The sequence below is a fragment of the Nematolebias whitei genome, chromosome 15 (assembly GCF_014905685.2).
Source record: "Nematolebias whitei isolate Nwh7 chromosome 15, NemWhi1, whole genome shotgun sequence".
NCBI classification, from domain to species: Eukaryota; Metazoa; Chordata; class Actinopteri; order Cyprinodontiformes; family Rivulidae; genus Nematolebias; species Nematolebias whitei.
This window is the reverse complement of record NC_056512.1, coordinates 22,899,118-22,917,698: the sequence shown is the minus strand read 5'-3', so window position 1 is coordinate 22,917,698 and position 18,581 is coordinate 22,899,118. Positions and strand designations below refer to the sequence as shown.

Genomic DNA, 18,581 nt, shown 5'->3' with positions numbered 1-18,581 from the left:
TTTTAAATCATCATATTAGCGTCCTGCCTGCAATCTCCACTGAGACGAGGTCTGCTCCGTCCCGTGACTCCGACCAGTGTGGAAGATAATTTGGCTGCATGTGAAGTGTTGCTAATTAAATGTCTGACTAAGCTGATTTGTCACTCTGGCTAACATGCAATGCAGTGAAGTAAAATGGTCAAAAAATATATCCAAGTGTAGAAGTAATTTGAATTGTAAGATTTTATTTTGCTTTTGTTCAACATAATGGAGCTGAGGAAAAAAAAAACTTGGTACATTTTTCGATAAACCCGAGCAGCTGAGCGGTTGGAAGGCTGTCAACTTTGGACATTGTTTTTAAAGGCAGGTTTTAAGGTTGTGCGATACCAGAGCATCTAAAAATAGCAATGGTGTTGCCTTGAATGTTGTCCTTAACAAGCAGTACACTGATGTCCCCTGTTGCTGAGGGATTTGAATAATAAATGTTTGTAGTTTTTCCGAGATGAGTGTTTTTCTGGACTGGAATTGAACAGGGAATGCAAGTAAACAATGTTTGTGGTACAAGATATTTAAGTAGGAAGTTTTGTTTCTCCTTATCTGAGAGTGCAGAGTGATGGATCCTAGCGAGCAGAGGGAGCGATTGTATCCACCACCAGGTGCAATGCAGAAGCCAGGGGTGGCCAACGGTGGCCTTGGCCACCACAGATTAATCTTTGGCCACCCCACTCAATCTAAAAACTAGAAAACAGTTTTCTCACATGAGAGTGGTGGCCATTTTAAATATTGAGGTGGCAACCCAGTTTTTGCAAAGGAAACTTTCTTACACCTAGATGTAGCTACACACCAAAAAGGTAGTTGGCCGGTTGTTTATTTCTCAGGTTATCTTGCTCACAACATGCGCAGATGGACGGGCATTTCAAACTCCCCCTTTACGCTCCATGACGGGAGGAGTGCATTTTCTGTAAACTGTTCTTCTGTTGCCTTTCCTGCTAATTAAATTACCATTTTGTCTGTAGCGACAGCTACTTTTTAAAAAGAGGAACAGAAGCAGGAATAGAAGTGTTTTTTAAAGTATAAACAGCAACTCTGCCACTGTGTTGACAGCACAACTCACTCTTAAAGCCTACTGACTTAAGAATGTCTTTAATGACAGAATTTTTATTTGACTACTAGATCTTATGAAACATGCTGTTGCTTTTATTATCCTCACAGCTAATAAGAGGCTGAAGAGAAAAAGAAAGCAGGACAAGATAGAACCAGAGGAAAGGTTGACGTGTGGATACACACATGGTGGAAGAATGAGCAGATGCAGAGCTGACTGGATATTGTAAAGAGCCTGCAACATATGAAGGTAGTGGAAAAACAACAGCTGCTTCTCTCTGTGTGAGCTACAAGCACACCTTCAGATCAAGTTATCAGCTGTACCATTAGATGCCTGCTGTCCCCTGCACGGGCCTGATAAGAAAAGCCTTTGGATGTGACATGACGACTCTGAAACACTGATCGTTTTATTCAAGTTGTTTTTTTTATTGTTCTTGTTAATCAGATCATTTTGTTCAGTGATAAATAAAAGACTGAACATTTCTTGAAGAAATACTTATTATATTCTATTCCAAAGTTTTAAACTTAGATTGTTTCATGTGGAGAAGTTATAGTCGTTTTCATCTAACCTTTAGAAAAAATGTTATTCGCACTCTAAAGCGATATCACAAGATGTCATACACAGATGTGTTGAGGATCACTCTCAGCTAGTATCACATCAAAAGCTACTTCCATACTGCAGCGTTCAAATATTTTTGCTTAGATCAGATTTATTTTGTGGTTGTTCACGTCATTGAGATGTGCCTTCATCAGATTCTAGTGTGACTGTTTTGAGTCGACACACATGCGCAACACGTGGAGTTTAAGGAAGAAACTATGGATGCTACACATGTTAGCATGCGTGTATCAATTCTGAAGTTGTTGTGCAATAAGAACCAATTAAAGTATTATCTGACATGCTTGTTTGGTCCACAGTTTATATTTAATGTTTCCTCTTGAAGGCTCCTTTGGCACAGCGTTATATTTCTGTAACCGGAGTGACGTATTGAAGGTGGAAACAAACTCAAGTATTGATCCCATCACGTTCGTATCGGTACAGCATTACTAGCATGTTGCTGTAGGTTCTCAGTCATCCAGGACATGGTAAATTAAAAGAACAAAGACAAAGCAACCAGACTTTTGTTTTGTAGCTGAAGATGTTCCGAGTTTCAAGATTAAAACTGCACAAGGTTGGTATCGATATTAACAATACTTGCGTCAATCCACAGACCCCTACCTCACTGAAGTAAAAGTCGAATGAAACGAGACACGACTGTTTAGAATGCGGTTGCTTTGAAAATCATCAGATATGTATTTGGTTCAATAACGCAGAAGAAAAGACCAGGAACATCTGTAAAACTCACTACGCTATAGTTACTTTTGTTTTGACTATAGCTGATAGCTGTCTCAGCCATCATGAACTAGGGCTGAACGATTTGGAAAAATATTCTAATTGTGATTTTTTTTAACCTCAATATTGCGATTTTGGATGGATGGATGTAGATAGATAGATGTATAGATAGATAGATAGACGGACGGACGGACGGACGGACAGACAGACAGACAGATAGATAGATAGATAGATAGATAAGACAGCTTTATTTGTCCCCGTAGGGAAATTAGTTTGCAGCATTGTCAGCAGGCATTTACATAAAGGACATACATATAAATACATGAAATTAACATCCATCGTTACAGCAAAGACGTTTGAGCTCAGTAATTCATGATAGCTTTTTATAATTTAATGATTTAATTGCTTGTGGTATGAAAGAAAATTTTGTCCTGTTTCTTCAGAATAAAGGAACCTTCGCCCTGAATGAAGGAACTCAAATGAGGATCTTAGGGGCTGTGTGTTGTCTGCTATAATCTTGTTTGCCTTCCTCATAACTCTGTCCACGTATATTTTTTCCATACTCGGCAGAGTGGTCCCTAACAGTTTGCTGGCTGTAGTTACAATGCTTCTCAAGGATTTCTTCTGAGCCTCTGTAGCATTGCCAAACCAACAGATGTTATAAAACGTTAAAATACCCTCAATAAAAGCAGATTTGTGGTGTTACCTCGAGAGGTAGCAACAGCAGCAAGGCAGGTTCTGCACAAGACATGTCGTTGTGCAGCGTCTTCTTTTTATAGCCAAAATAATTCCAAACAACGGACGTGCTGCCCCTCTTTGGTACCAAACTTTCAGATGCATCAGCTTCTGTTGAGTCTGACACCATTGTGCAACGCGTTAAAGCGCAGTGTTGACTTCTCCCACTCCCTGCTCTGCTTTGCTCCGCTCACTCGTAAGTCACGTAACCAGATCACGTGACCAGTCAAATTGCAGCCTTTGCGATTAGAAAATCTCGTTTTATCATATCGTGATATTATCGCAAATGCAATTAATTTTTCAGCCCTATCATGAATTGAGTTTTGACTTCAAACGTTATTTGATTGTAGATATACAAAGATACCCTGAAAGTTTTAATAAAATCTATCCAGTGGTTCACAAGATATTTTGTTTACAACACAAACTCTCACGTGCACACAGGCACAGGCAAAATTGTTGCCTTAACACTTATCTGTTGCATTTTGAAACTAAGAAAGTAAAGTAAAAAGTATAATAGAAACACTTGAAGAACGCAAAATTACAGTAGTGCTTGAAAGTTTGTGAACCCTTAGAATTATCTATAATTCTGCATAAATATGACCTAAAACAACATCAAATTCTCACTCAAGTCTAGATAAAGAGAACCTAGATAAACAAATGAGAAAAAAATAGTATACTTGGTCATTTATTTATTGAGGAAAATGATCCATTATTACATATTTGTGATGTATTTGCACCACTATGTGCAGTAAAAGGACATCACAAGCCTTTCTAGACAGACAATATTGGGTTATAACTTGAAGATAGATTAAAATGATGTTAAAAATAGATATTGCCCCAAACTATACATCAGGTAGGTAAACAATGCATAAACCTGCATCCACATCCTGATGAGTTGATCATCAAGGCTTTGAATCTCATCACCAGGAAACTAATTTTTAGAAACTAATTTCATCCAGCCTAGCTATGGCACACATGACATATAGAGGCTTTGTTAGTATCAGCTCAGCAGACTGTAAAAACAGACTTGAAGAAGGTTGTTTTCACACCAGATAGTCCGGTAGACTCGGTTTGGTTGGGGACCAATATTCATGACATTTTGTTTACATTTGAGCTGGTGCATTTGCATTCACACTGCACTGTGCAGTCGAGTCAACCTGTTGAACCAACCTGTTCCCCCGCTTGCCTGTGGTGGCGCTGCACCAAGAACTACTGAAAGAAACAACACAAAAACCTCTGAAGCCACGTCTTCTTCTTCTGGAAATAAAAACAAAAACCGAGTGGCATCAAGTTTTAGCAGTTTTAGAAGTTATATTTTGTTATTTTTCAACAATGGACTCGGCATGAGCAGAAGATGAGACAGAAGACCATGGAGAATATTGTTTTTCACACAAGGGAGCTGAGGGCTCCATATGAGGTAAGAGAAATGCGTGTTTGTTTGCCCTGCGCTGTACTCCACTTCTTGCTTGTGGAGAGGGGCCCGGTCTGTTTACATTCACACTGTACTCTAACTGCGCTGGAGTTCTCTTCTACCGGACCGAGACCTAGGTTTTAGCCTGGACCAGAGTTCGCCTTTTTGTTCCGTGACAGAGTTCGATGGAGCGTTCACACCTCCCCAAACAAACCGGACTTTCTAGGAAAACGAGCTAGAGTTCGATTAAAGTGGACTAAACAGGGCTGGTGTGAATGCACCGTAAGTCTTATCTTCAATTTCCTGCAGAGATGTTCTGCCCAAAATAGAGAGTGGGGCGATACATTTTACAAAGGAACGGGGCGGCTGGTGGAGTGTCACCTTCACGCTGCGTTCCCATGTGGAACTACCCCTCTACCGTTACCCTCACACCCTCATTACTACCGCTATCCTCCATTTGGCGCCATTCTCCTTGGCGATGAATAATGTGTTTAGCTTACAGATGCTCTTGCATGCAGAGGGAGAAACATGGACCAACAGAAAATAGAAAAAAACAACAAAAACAGGAGGATACAAACAAAGAATGGAGAAAAATGTAGTTTAGGGAGAAACGTGTTTAATTATGACTTGTAAGAGGTTTGGAGGAAGATAACTATTATTAGACTGTTTATACGTCGCTGTATTATCACAGCGACAGCATAGGTCAGTTTGAATGAGCTTTAATACATGAAGCTGCATTAGTGGTGAGTAGGAGTGAAAAGGATCTGTACAATCAAGGCATTGCTTATTTTAAACTACTACCGTATATATCTGAACTCTTTAAAACAAGAATACATCCTAGCTTCTTAGTTGTAATGTCTTTGCTTAATGTCTTTTGCTCTTGTAAATGAGTCCTCATGGCTCAATGAGACTAACCTGTATAAATAAAGGTTGAATGAATGAATGAAGAGCTGCTAAAGTTATAACAAGAAAGCATTTTACATACGACTCATTACTCATTGTAGTAACTATTCTTTACAAAAGTGTTCAGATTTTCTTTGAGAATAAATTATGCACAATGTGTTCTAGAGCTATAAGAGTTACGCACCGTGTTTGAGTTTGTTCTCGTGTAAGTGGTGAGGTTGTAAAGTGCCACAGATGTGGTTACTGTGCGTGTTTATGTGTGCACAGAAACATCTGATCCTTGGCACCTGCCTCCCTCAATCCAACAGACAGCTGAAGTTTAAACTACATGGACAGGTTGGATGACATTGTTAAAATCACTTGACAAAACCTTTGCCTTTGTGCACATGACATGACGTGACACACGAGTGCGCCTATGAAATATGACGTGACACTGTGTGCAGTCAGCACAGAGAAAGCTTGCGGTATCAAATGTAAATGCACGTCAACCAGGCAGTCTAAGGAGCAGTTGCTACCTTGTGTCTGTGTGCACTTTCATCTTTGCCATCAAAACATCCACCCTTAGGCCCAGAGGAACCCACAACCAGAGAGCAGAACGTGCTAGAACAGAGCCGGGGAATAGCTCTCATCCTCGGGCTGTCTCAGCTAAAGTAGCACAGACACGCCCACCATATGGTAAGAGCAGCCGAGTACACAACATCAACTGCGTTATGAACAAAATATCTACATAAGACCATGTGTTTACTCTTCAAACACAGTTGTACGTCGCCTATACGCATGTCACACAATAAGAATATGTTTGAAATTATAAAAAACAAGCTTGCCTTTAAAACTGTACAAGATAATTGGGTGCAGTGTGATAAAAAAGTACAAGGAGCAGAGCTGCAGGAACAAGCCCTGCTGTTGGTCTGAACCTCTGCCAACTATCTGACAGAGGCCTCACCTGGGCCAACACAGCAAAGCAGAGCGAGCCATACCCAAACTTGTGAGAAATAATCGTTAGTGCTTTTGCACTGATTTGACATCTTCAGTTCAATAAATTATGTTCTGGTGAAGAAAGGAACTTACCGGGAGAATAGCTGGGTAGTACAGCCCCATCATTGTCTGATCTAGAGGAAGAAGTGCCGACCAGCTCTCCACTATCCCACTCCTTCTCCCCTCTTCTTCCCTTTGCACCTCCTGTTCCCCTTCTATTCCTCTTCTCCTGTGCTCTAGGACCATGAGCCGAGAATGGCTTCAGTCCACGTCCGTCTCGCACGTTCAAATTCTCCCTCGTTCACCCCCCCCCCCCCCCCCTCCTTAGTAGGCGCCTCTTCTTCCACTTCTCCAGCACACAAGCCTCGACTGCCCGTCACTCTCAGCTTTCCTCCTCGTCTTGGCGGCCCGGCCGCTCTGATCCCCCTTGGGCCTTTCTGTCTCTTTTTCTCCTCTTCTCTTTGCTCTGAGTCTGTCATTCACACACTCGCGTCTTCCTGCTCCCCCTGCTTCCTCTTGTTCCCGCCCCTCTTTTAAAAACTTTCCCTCCCTTTCAGTCTCAATCCCTCCTATCCATCAAAGCATCCATCCTTCCATGTAGCCATCTAACCTCGTCTCCGGATGGAGTCAAAAAGCTGTTGTTGCTTCCTCCTCAAGCCCCTGGAGAAACGAAAAGCAGGGAAGGAAGAAGATGCTGTCTTCCATCCACGCACTGGCTGCCTGAAAGTACAGAATGCGACCCCCACTGCATTGCAGCTTTTTTGATGATTTATTTATTGCATGGCAGCCTGTCAGCTGCAAAAAAGCAGTGGTAGGTAGGCCAGCCGGTAGACAGCTAAGTAGCTGGCTGCGTGGGAAGGCTCCTAGCTCATCATCTCTCTGCTGCAGCTGTCTTCAAAACACTGATGGAGCCCCAGTTCCACTACCTGAAGCTCAACCTCAACATGGATCTGGATTTCGCTGCATTGCGCCTTTTTCCTTCTGGCTCAATTCCGTCACTTTCCAACACTGCATTGTTAGGAGGCGCTTAATTTGCAGAGTGCAGTTCCTTGCGCTGCATTTTCATATGGGAGGGACCGAACTCTGCGGAAAAAAAAGCCCTGATGCCAAGTATTCAGACATCTGCTGAGTCTGGCTGGAACTGGGTCCAGAGGGATGAAGGGATAGAAGGAGAGCGAAAGATAAGTGGTGCTGGGAAAAAAATGGGGGGGGGGGGGGCAAACGAGAGGAGCTGGGGTAGGCAGGAACAGAGGGGACAGTGGATGTGAGCGAGCGATAACGGGATAGGGAGATAAATGGATAAAAGACTGAGCGGAAAAAAGAGCGAGGGATGACAGGATTAGGGCTGTAAGTGAGGAGGATGAGAGGATGAATAGGGGATGATCTCAGGGATTAAGTACACACACAGAACACAGTAACAAACACAAGGAGCCAAGCACAAATACATGCACACAATGTACACACAGATGTGCTCTGATTGGATTTATTGTGGCACACCTTGGCAGGCAAACAAAGGCTATATCCATCTAAACTAACAAAAGCAAAGCCTGCAATCTTCATACAGCACATCAAACAATGATCAGTAACCCAAACTGAACGATTCTATGGCAATAATCCAAATCATTGTCAGGAGAATTGCACATCAGGGACAGTTATGGCTCCCATCAGACCTCAGTTTCTGCAGAATGACAGTAAAGGTTGAAATGGACATGTTCTCTTCTGATCCGTTTAATGCAAATAGCCGCAGATTGACATGGATGGCTCTAAAAGTCAGAATGGCCATGGACCTAACCCCCACGCTCACACACAGCATCAGGGACCCACAGAAGCCTGTCACCGTTTAACACGCTCATATTGACACAGGCAGACCTACAGGCAGTTCAAACACGCATAAATAATATAAGACAGGAGCATCACCAAGACAAATGCACTGCAGCAATGAACAAGCCAATCTTCCTGAGCTAGGCTTGGCTAACTCTATTTGCATGATACCCAGAGAGGTCTTAATGTGTGTGTGCTCAAGGGCAGAATATATCAGCAGTAATCACTTTTAAATCATATATAAAACAAATGCAGAAGTGTGTGATGGCTCTGAACTGAACAGAACACTAGAGGAGTTCAAATATACTGCACATTAGCTGTGCTCCCTGCTCAGGTATTTGTCTTGCAAGCAGATGGATCTGTGTGATTCTGTGCCCTGCAGGCAAGCCATGATCATAAATAGTTGTTTCAGTTTCAACTGCTTGCCTTTAATCGCTTGCACTATGTTTGTTTTGTCTCGTCAGGTGAGCATCCAACCAAAAAATAATCACAAGGGACCAGAAATTCTAACCTAAAGGAAATTCATTTAAAACTTTATAGAAAAATTGTTAGTGTATCAGTTACCTCTGTTAAAAAGGTAAGAGAAGACACACAGAGTCGAGCAAAGAAGAAAAAAGAAGGCAAGAGCGAGTTGAGGTCTAGCAGATTCACCCATTTTGCGATGAGGGGAGGATGGCTGGGGGTGTGGGGGGTGCACAAGCTCACAGACCAACACCCCCCTCCTGTGGTACTGCCAGAGAGCTGCACATCCCAAACAGACAGAGACACATGCACACTAAAATCTACACTATCTCTCCAAACATTTAAATGTGTTGGCACACACGCACACACATACAGGTCCTGAAAAGGTTCAAGTTACATGCTGCGCTCTGCTGCTGGAACGTAAATAACAAATCAGCTATCCGCACACATAAGGCACTGATTACTGGGAGCAACATGCATGGCAAAACACAATGAGAACAAAACCGAGAAAACGTAGGAAAAGATGAAGAGCGGGAACGTGAAAGGATAGGAGTCGTTTTGTGAAAAGACCCTGCATGCAGAGAGTGTAAAGCTTAACTCGAAGCAGATGAGAGGATGATTTCTTTTAATTTTTCAAAGATCAAGTCACTACCAGCTCTTCTGTTCAACGTTTTCACAGACATCATTTCTGAGGCTGAGAGGAACATTTGACAAATTCATACAGCAGCCTAATCCTGCTTTTGGACTATTTGACAGCATATATGGTCATAAATATGTAAATGTTTTAAAGCATTTACCGTTTAATCATCTCAAAAATGTTTCTATGTTGTGTCATAAAAATAGAGAGTTCAAAATATAAAGTGCCACATCAGAATTAATGTATGCAATAGATATTGCAAGATTCCAATAAATTACACAAATTGCATGTCCATAATGTATTTAGCAATCAAGAGAGCTCATTTAAATAAAAGTAGCTGAGACACTAAAATACATGGGAAGTGTTGTGACCTCTGAGGAAGTATTTAATCAGGTCTCTCTTGTAAATGAGTCCTCGAGGCTCAATGGGATTTACCTGTATAAATAAAGGTTGATTGATTTATTACAGATAATATGGTCATTGCAATATTCAGTATTATCACATGTGCCTATTATTGTGCGGTCCTATAAAAAAATCAAACTAATAAAAAAAAACATTAAAAGGACTTGCACTCTAATGTCCACCTCAGTCCGTCCTGAAAATTTCCCCAGCTCAGACTTTTAGAAAAACAAATTAATCTGCATCTGGTACCCTATGTGTCATTTATAGAGTGTCTGTCTGAATTTATTTTATCCATACATCTTTTTGTGCTCGCTCTTATAATTTTAAGGGGAAATGTTACCAGCTGTTATGTTCGGATCATCAATGAGTGTTTTTAACAGCTTTGATGTCTGTGGACAACGGTTTTTATTAAAAATCAGTTTAAAAACAGTGATAAAAAGCTGAAGAATAAAATGTAGGCCCCTTTTTTAAAATCACTAAGCTGATGTTTCTGACTGATAAATATGTTACACTAAGAAGTTACTCATATTTCTGCATGTATATTTTGACACTTCTGCAACACGTGGCAAATTGATTTATCCTTTCTGCAACAAACTTGACTCGTAACATTGGCCTTTTATAAAAATGCATTTTACTTCCCTGAATTAGAAAGTCATGCAACTTTAAAGAGAAATTAGGATGTTGTGTTTAGTTGAAGCACCTCTTTAAGGTCTGAGAAAACTCCTATGAAATCAGACAAGAGATTTTTCCAATATATTTCCTCTTTGAAGTTTTCTTAAAAATATTGTTCAATCTTTTCTCAACTTGTGAGCCAAGTGTCATGTTGCACGTCTAATATTCACGACTTGTTTAATTGTTTTTATCAAGCCTTTGACAGAATAGAATTCAAAATCCTACTTCTAACCTACAAAGCTCTCAACAACCTAGCTCCATCTTATATTACAGATCTTATTGTTCCATATTTTCCTAACAGAGCACTTCACTCTCAGGCTGCAGGTTTACTTGTGGTTCCTAGAGTTTACATAAACAGAATGGGAGGCAGATCCTTCAGTTATCAGGCTCCTCTCTTGTGGAACCAACTTCCAATCTCTGTCCGTGAGGCTGACACATTATCCAGTTTTAAAACTAGGATTAAGACTTTCCTTTCTACTAAATCCTATAGTTAGGGTCGGCTTGGGTTTCCTGAGCTGTCCTTAAGCCCCTTATCCACAGGGCTGGTTCTTGTTGGACCTTGTTGTGTCCGGTTCTGGTGGGACCTCTTTTTTTCTGTCTCCACAGTGCCCATAGTTCCCGTTTAGTGGGCGGATTGTTCACCCCTAGTGGGCGGATTATTAATATCAACGCACCTTACCAGCTGGTGGCGCTAGTGCTACATTAAGCTCTTTTCTAAGCACCACTAACATGTATTAGAAGAAGAAGAGCTGGAAAACAACACACAACCAAAATGGATGACCTCCTTGATCTCCGCCCTCCACCAATGAATACGCCCCCTGACCAATCAGTGACCTACAGTGCGCTGATGTCACATCTAGACCCAACAAGAACCAGACCTGGGACCTCAGAGAAGTAGGGCCCAAAAATGGGGTGGGTTCCACTGCTGAAGGCATTGTGGATAAACCACGCAATCGGCCCGAACTAGTTACATAGGAGCCCCAAAAGGCCCTGTGGATATGGGGCTTTAGTTATGCTGCTATTGGCTTAGACTGCTGGAGGACAAATAGACTACACTTTTTCACTCTGCTACTGTCTTTACTTACTCTGCTCAACCTGTTTTGTGTTTGTAATTATTTTTTCTTTCCTTAACATGTTTTTTTTGTCTTTCAGATACACCTGGACCTACCATTCTGTGTTCGTCTGTCTGTCCTTCCTGTCCTCTCAACCAGCCGGTCAAAGCAGATGGCTGCTTGTCCTGAGCCTGGTTCTGTTGGAGGTTTCTTCCTTTTAAAAGGGAGTTTTCCTTTCCACTGTTGCCACTGTGCTTGTTCAGGATGGGAGACTGCAACGAAGCCAAGATTCAACTTGTCTGCTGGATTCCTTAGATAGAGAACTTTACTAATTGGCTTTTTTATGTATGTGAATGGGGCAACACGGTGGCGCAACTGGTAGAGCTGCTGCCTCTCAGCGAGCAGGTCCTTGGTTCAAACCCCGGTCCAGGGGCCTTTCTGGGAGGAGTTTGCATGTTCTCTCCGTGCATGCGTGGGTTTTCTCCGGGTACTCCGGTTTCCTCCCACAGACCAAAAACATGCATGTTAGGCTGATTGGTAACTCTAAATTGTCCCTGGGTGTGAGTGAGAGAGTGAATGGTTGTTTGTCTCGTGTGTCTCTATGTGTCCCTGTGATGGACTTGCAACCTGTCCAGGGTGTACCCCGCCCCTCGCACAGTGATTGCTGGACATGGGCACCAGCGACCCCCGTGACCCAAAATGGAATAAGCGGGTAAAGATAATGGATGGATGTGAATGTTCCTGTAAAGTGCCCTGAGACAACTTTGTTGTGATTTGGCGCTATATAAATAAACTGAATTGAATTGACATCTTACAAACAGAATTTGACAGAATTTGATTTTCAGAGAACAGAAAACCAACATTTGTTGACAGAGTGGAGGATAATGTACCAAATAATTTCACAATTTATTTTAACAGAAATTTCCAAGTAAATAGCCAATCTCTTACCTGACTGTGAGGTGGGTATCCATGGTAACCAGGGTTCAAAGGCTCGTCGTTCTGCAAGAAAAGAAAGAGGAGGGATGAGAACAGCGTAAGTTGCAAGGCATTTTAAAAATAAACTTAAACGTTACAGATAAACAGAAACTGCCTCAAACCTGGCCTGTTTTTAAACTGACAGGAGGAATAAAGCATTTGAAGATGGTGGATGGTACCAATAGACTTTTACGGCATTCTAAGATATTAATAGTCACAATTAAAACCAGAACTTACGTTACTTAAAATGTTTAATACTTTAAATTCTGATATTGTTTTCCAGTGTTTTACTTTCTATAAGTAAAATTGTGCTAGTGAAGAAAACAGTTGATAAAAGGATGAGAGAATTCCCTGAAGGAAAAACAGAGTGAATTAAGCTAACACTTAATCTGTCTGAACTCATAACTGCAAAGTTTCGTTCAACCCACAAGCTGCCCCCCACCCACCCAATCACTCACCAACCCCACTCAGAAAGCCCCTGTGTTGGTTAATTGCTCTATAATCACTTTTAATTAGATTAGTTCGGTCTCTCGCACTCTCTTCTCATCTCTTATTTTCTTTTCTGTGCCATTTTTGCCCCGGTTATAAGAGCCATTGTCTGCTGCAACGCTACGGTAGGTGAAAGGGGGAAGGGGGAGGAGATGGGTGGGTGGGGGACAATAGAAACAATGAGGGAAGTTAACTAAACGATGATATTTTGACAGCAGTGAGATGACTCCAGCACGGTTTAGCCTGCTGGCATGCCTTACAGAGAAAACATGGCCGCCTACTGAGGTTCATGTCTCTGCACTCGAAAAGGAGCTGAGGCAAGAAAGGAGGGTGGGTGAGAAGGGTGAGGGTTAGGGAGAAAGACTAAAAGGGTAAAAGAAAAAATTATGTGCGTGTCTGTGCATGAGTATATGCTGGGGAAAATGGGTGAATTAGTGATGCTTAGAGCTCCTGGGGCCTCATGTAGAAAGAGTGTGCAGCTTTCATGCTGAAAGTTGGCAAAACTTTAAAAGTTTGTAAGGACAAAAATAGTCAGATTTGTAAAACCATGTGCACGCATGTTTCTGCACACCTTTCCTTTATACATACAGCTCACTTGGACCGCCATGTCTGACAAAGCTGAGGTCAAGAAACGAGTCGCTGCATTGACTGAGTGTTTGAGCCACAGTGTAGGAAAACTCAATATATCTGGTCTTCTGCTTTACAGTTTACACGATTGAGACTGCTTCTATCATATCTGAGGTGTATGTTACGTTATACGAGAATTCAGCTTTAAACCATTGATCATTTTGACTGAAACAATTTTGCATGACAGTACACACAGTCTCACAGCAGGTCAAAGGTTTGCATATATTTCTGCACTTTTATGCAAAGTCTGCTTTTTTATATATCTAAATGTGTGCGTGGAAAATGACTTGTACATTTTTGTGTGTACACACACATCATACACAAGACCCATGAGGTTTATTTTCCTAAGTGTAATCAGAAATGATGTCCATGCACTGCCCCTTACCCAGAATCTACACCTCCATCCTATAAACAGCTTTAGTCTGGGCTGCATGAAGATGCAGCAAAAGGAAAGGCCAACTTGGCTTTGTCAACTAAGTTAACCTCGTAGCCCTGACCTCAAGCTGCCCGCTGCGGGAATCATCCTAATTGCATTCTTCCAGCCAATCAAGGACAAGTGTGTGAGACAGAGGGCCACAGTGACCCAAAGCTTATGCAGAGAGAGAAACTACTATTAATTCAGAAGAGCTAGCTCATGCAGCACAACTGTTTGTGAGACCGAGGCCGACTGAGACCAAAAACAGATGTGGTCACAAAGTATGCCAAATGAAAATAGACAAAAAGAGCCAAACGTAAATTAAAGAAAACCTTTTTTCTTTAATGCATGAGAAGTAAACTAAGACTTTAGGTGTGTGCCTTGTTATGACTTGGGGCCCGTCCTTCCTTTCTCCCGTCTGAAACAGCCCTTTCTTTGTCTCCTCTCTTGACTTCCTGTTTCATCTGGAACCAATTTCCCCCTCGTGCCTCGTCCCCCGGGAGAAAGGCTCTCCTTGGTGTGCCACATTTTCTAGGGAATGGACATGCTTATATTGAGCAGAGCATGACGTTGAAAAGCTGCTGGTCATCTGCACAGCACAGAGAGGTCCGTTCAGAGCCAAACCTTATATAGAGAAACTCTCCCCCATTCAAGTTCAGTATTGGTTTTCTATTTTTCCACAAACTTATTTGTTTCTGGGGGCTGAAATGTTGAAAACACATATTTTCCACAGTCAAATCGAGGGTTTCTTCACTTGGATAGTGATGAGAACTCAGGGCAGACAAAAGTACTATGATTGTGAAATTAAATTACAGTGAACAGAGTGGAGAATAAAAAAAGAAAAGGAAGGAGAGGAGGAGGTTACAGAAAGAAAGGAAAAAAATACAAGGAGGGAGGGCAGGGAGGGAGTTTAACAACATCTGGAATCAATCTGTCTGCAAAAGAGGAGGGGAGCTGGATAGAGAGATGGGGGGAAGGTCAGACGACGAAAAAAGAATGAGAATAAGAGCACATACACGAGAAGGAATGTGGGGGGAAAAATATGGCCAAAGCAATGAAAGGGGAGTAAAATTTAAAAGAAAACATTTGCAAATCGGAGACAATGAGTCATAAGTGAAGAATGCCATGTGATTTCTATTTTATTAAGGGGTTTGGGAAGAGGAGGACTCGGGTTCTGAACTTAAACACACACAAGTGCAGACGCGCATATTTCTCAATGCGTCTTTGCTCTAAATAAATCGTGTTAAAAAAAAAGTTTATAAAATCTGCCCACCCTGATGCCTGCCACACGGTTTTAAACAAACAAATCAAAACGCGCTTTCAAGTTTCCATTAAGTTTACTCCAAAGCTGGTGAGCAGGGAGGAGGCTTTGAAGGCGTTGGTTCCAGACTGCACTGGCAGAGATCAGGAGGGAGGAGAGAAAAAAAGCCCAGAAAACCCGTCATTGACTTATAAACACACTCTCCCTCTTTCCGTCCTCCTCTAGGACTCTAAAACTTTTTAGGGCGTTTCTTCTATTTAGTTTCTCCCTCTTCAAACTTCTATTTTAAGACTAGAAGTTGGAAGTTACTGAAGCAAATGAGTAGAAGGAGGGATGGTGAAGGAAGGCAAACTGGCATGAGGTCAACAGATGGTGAGAGAGAGGAGGACGGGGGAGAGGGGGTAGTTAAGATAGATGGCTGCAGGCAACTGGCGAGCTTTATGGTGTGAAGACCGCCAAATTAAAAAAGATACAGCTACCATCAACCAGTCATCACACAGGTCCTAAAGTTTACCAACAAATAACTCATTAAATCAGTTCTAGACAACTAGGCTGACAAATATTTGGCACGATTAGTTTTTTGTTTACTGTACAGTTTTTGTCTGAACTTTAAAAGAACTAATGGAAAAAGAAGAGCAGTTCTTACAAATAACTTTAGAGCAAGGCTATTCTACAAAACTGCTCAGGGCACATATGTCAAACTCAAGGCCCAGGGGCCAAATGTGGCCCTCGTTGACATCTGGCCCCCAAGATGATATGTTAAATGTAAAATACTTTTTTCACTTGATTTTTTTCAGTAAACTTTGATTATGATGTCAAAAGTGCAACAGAGAACGTCAAATGAGACCAATCAAACTCTTTTTTGAGGAACATGCAACCAAGAAATGATGTTGGATATCTAACTTGAGTTAATGTAGATTCTGAAACTGACCTTTAGTTTTAAAAAGGTTTTAATTTTGGCCCCCTTTTGTAAGTGAGTTTGACACCCCTGGCTCAGGGGGCCACACTTTCTGAAAGCCAACATCTCGGGGGCCAGACATCCTGCGATTAAAACCGTTATGTAAATAAAATAAAGTTTACAATGATCTGTTGCCTTTTAAATTTGTTTATTTTATTGCATTCAATCATAAATGCAATAAGCAGAACCCAAAACCCAAACCTAGAACCCCCCCCACCACCACCACCACCAAAAAAAATTTATTATGAAGTGGGCCAGATTCAAGTCATGGCCGCCAGTTGAACATGTAGGATTTTAAGAATGGTGTGGCAAACTAGTTGCCTGCCTTTTAAAATTGTTCCTTTTACATGTATTTCTTTAAGGCTTAGGTTGCTATTTTTAATCGGCTTTTCACACTTCAAGAGATCCAAACTATTCTTTTATTGCTTCGTTTTAAAAATCGCCACCTACTTAGATGCAAATCTGATAAAACCCTTCTATCAAGTTCACTTTTTTCCCCTATTTGGATTACAACCAAAATGTGCGTATACATCCCAGGTCTGTACATACTATTTTATGCATATTTAAATAAACAATAAAAGTTTTAACATGTGATTAAACCTGTGGAACATTTTTTTTTCTTCTATTAACCAATCAGCAAATCTGAAGCAGTTATTGAAAAAGTAAAAAAAAAAACATCACATTTGTTTTTGTTCTATTATTGGGCTCTATGCAAATTGCTTTATATCACCAGAGAATGCAGCATAGGCTACATTGTTCTTGGTTGTTAGTAAAAGTTCAGATATTTTAACTAAAATACACAGAGGGAAATCCACTGTAGTGAGCATCCATAAAAGAAAAATCAGCTAAGTAGAATGACCTTCTATCTCTAAGGATACATGTGATATTACATATTAGCATGTTGTTTAACCTGAATTTACAGAGTCTGGCTTTAATCAAACACAGCTGTTTTCATTTTGTCCAAATGCAAAAATAAATAGATAAAAATGTAGCCGTATAAAAGTCTAGCTGATGTAAAAATATTACTGACTGAGCTGCAGGCAGAGCTAAATGCTGAAAAACAACACATGGCTAAACCACAAGGCAGAGCAGAAAAGCTCAGATTACACCATACATACTAGGAGAGTAACTCCTAGCATGAATTGTGGCTTTTTGCACTCTGCTCCATTTCTACTTTTATTTATGTTCGTTGCTGTTTTAAGTTCAAAGTTTTGTATAATCCATTTTTAAAGCCACAAAAATGCATTGTTTTTAAAACCGCAAATGAGTTCTAAAAACCACTAAGAATATGGCATTAGCCAATCATTCATCAATAAATCTGCAGGAGGTCCCCACCAGTTACCAGCTTTCATCAGCAGCAACATCAAAGCTTTCAGAAGTCACCAACAACAACTGAGGAGAATAACACTAGAGATAAATCAGAGCGAGAGGATCACAGAGTGTCAGGCATTGCAGAACATGAAGGAGAAGGAATTCACACATGTTTATGAATAATGTGTCACAGCAAAGGTATGTGAAGAAGCTGAAAATCAGAGCTGGATCATGAAAAAAAAAATCACTAATGCCACTTTAATTGGTGATATGTGACTTATCCGTGCTGCTGATCTCTTGCCTTTATGCTGCTGTATTCATACCTATCTGCTCACTACAGACTCATGTTTGGGCTGCTGTTTATTACACCATATTATTTTACATTGTTTAGTGTATATCTTGGATCTTTTAGCGTATCATTTAGCATTCGTTTAGTGTATATCTTAGATCCTTATATACTGTTTCTTTTTATACTTTACATTGTTGCTATTTTTGGGTGTAACTGGGACTATGAGTACACAATTTCGTTCCACCTCATGTACCACGTGTGATGCGAATGATAATAAAGAACCTTGAACCTCGATCTACAAGGACATATAAATGAGAAAAAAGCCCTAACTACATTTTCAAGTAAATGCAAACACAAACTACAGACACCATAGAAGCACAGCTGATTTTACTGCTCTACTTTGAGGTTTTTCTTTTTGAGGTCTTTGCAGAAAAACTGAATAATAATAATAAAAGTAAGAAAAGAGAATCCAAATGGGCCATTTCTTCTTGCACTAAGGGGTTATTTCTTATGACTGTACTTTTATCAGACCTTGAAAAACTAAATGTATCCACAGAATGAGAGTGCTACAGCTTCCAGTGCTTCTTTCTTTGAAGTCACAGTTAATGGACTTTCTGAGTGAGTGGGAGTCCCAGCCACGACTGAACAAAGAACGTAGCTGTAGGGCGCTCGCTGGATGGACGTACTGATGAACGCTTCCTCTCTCCTGACAGTCTGGTCCTGTTAATAACAACATGTTCCAACATGTCTGCCTGAAACCCATTTACCCATTACTG

At 41.0% G+C, this 18,581-nt stretch overlaps 1 protein-coding gene across 1 annotated transcript in view; it reads right to left on the bottom strand.

Moving 5' to 3' along the window:
* LOC119421549 (RNA binding protein fox-1 homolog 2) overlaps positions 1-18,581 on the bottom strand; it is a 66,932-nt gene that overhangs the window by 39,083 nt on the left and 9,268 nt on the right. Inside the window, exon 2 of the mRNA XM_037688893.1 lies at positions 12,429-12,479. Within this exon, the coding sequence (XP_037544821.1) occupies positions 12,429-12,479 (51 nt within the window). The remainder of the gene's footprint in view (positions 1-12,428; positions 12,480-18,581) is intronic.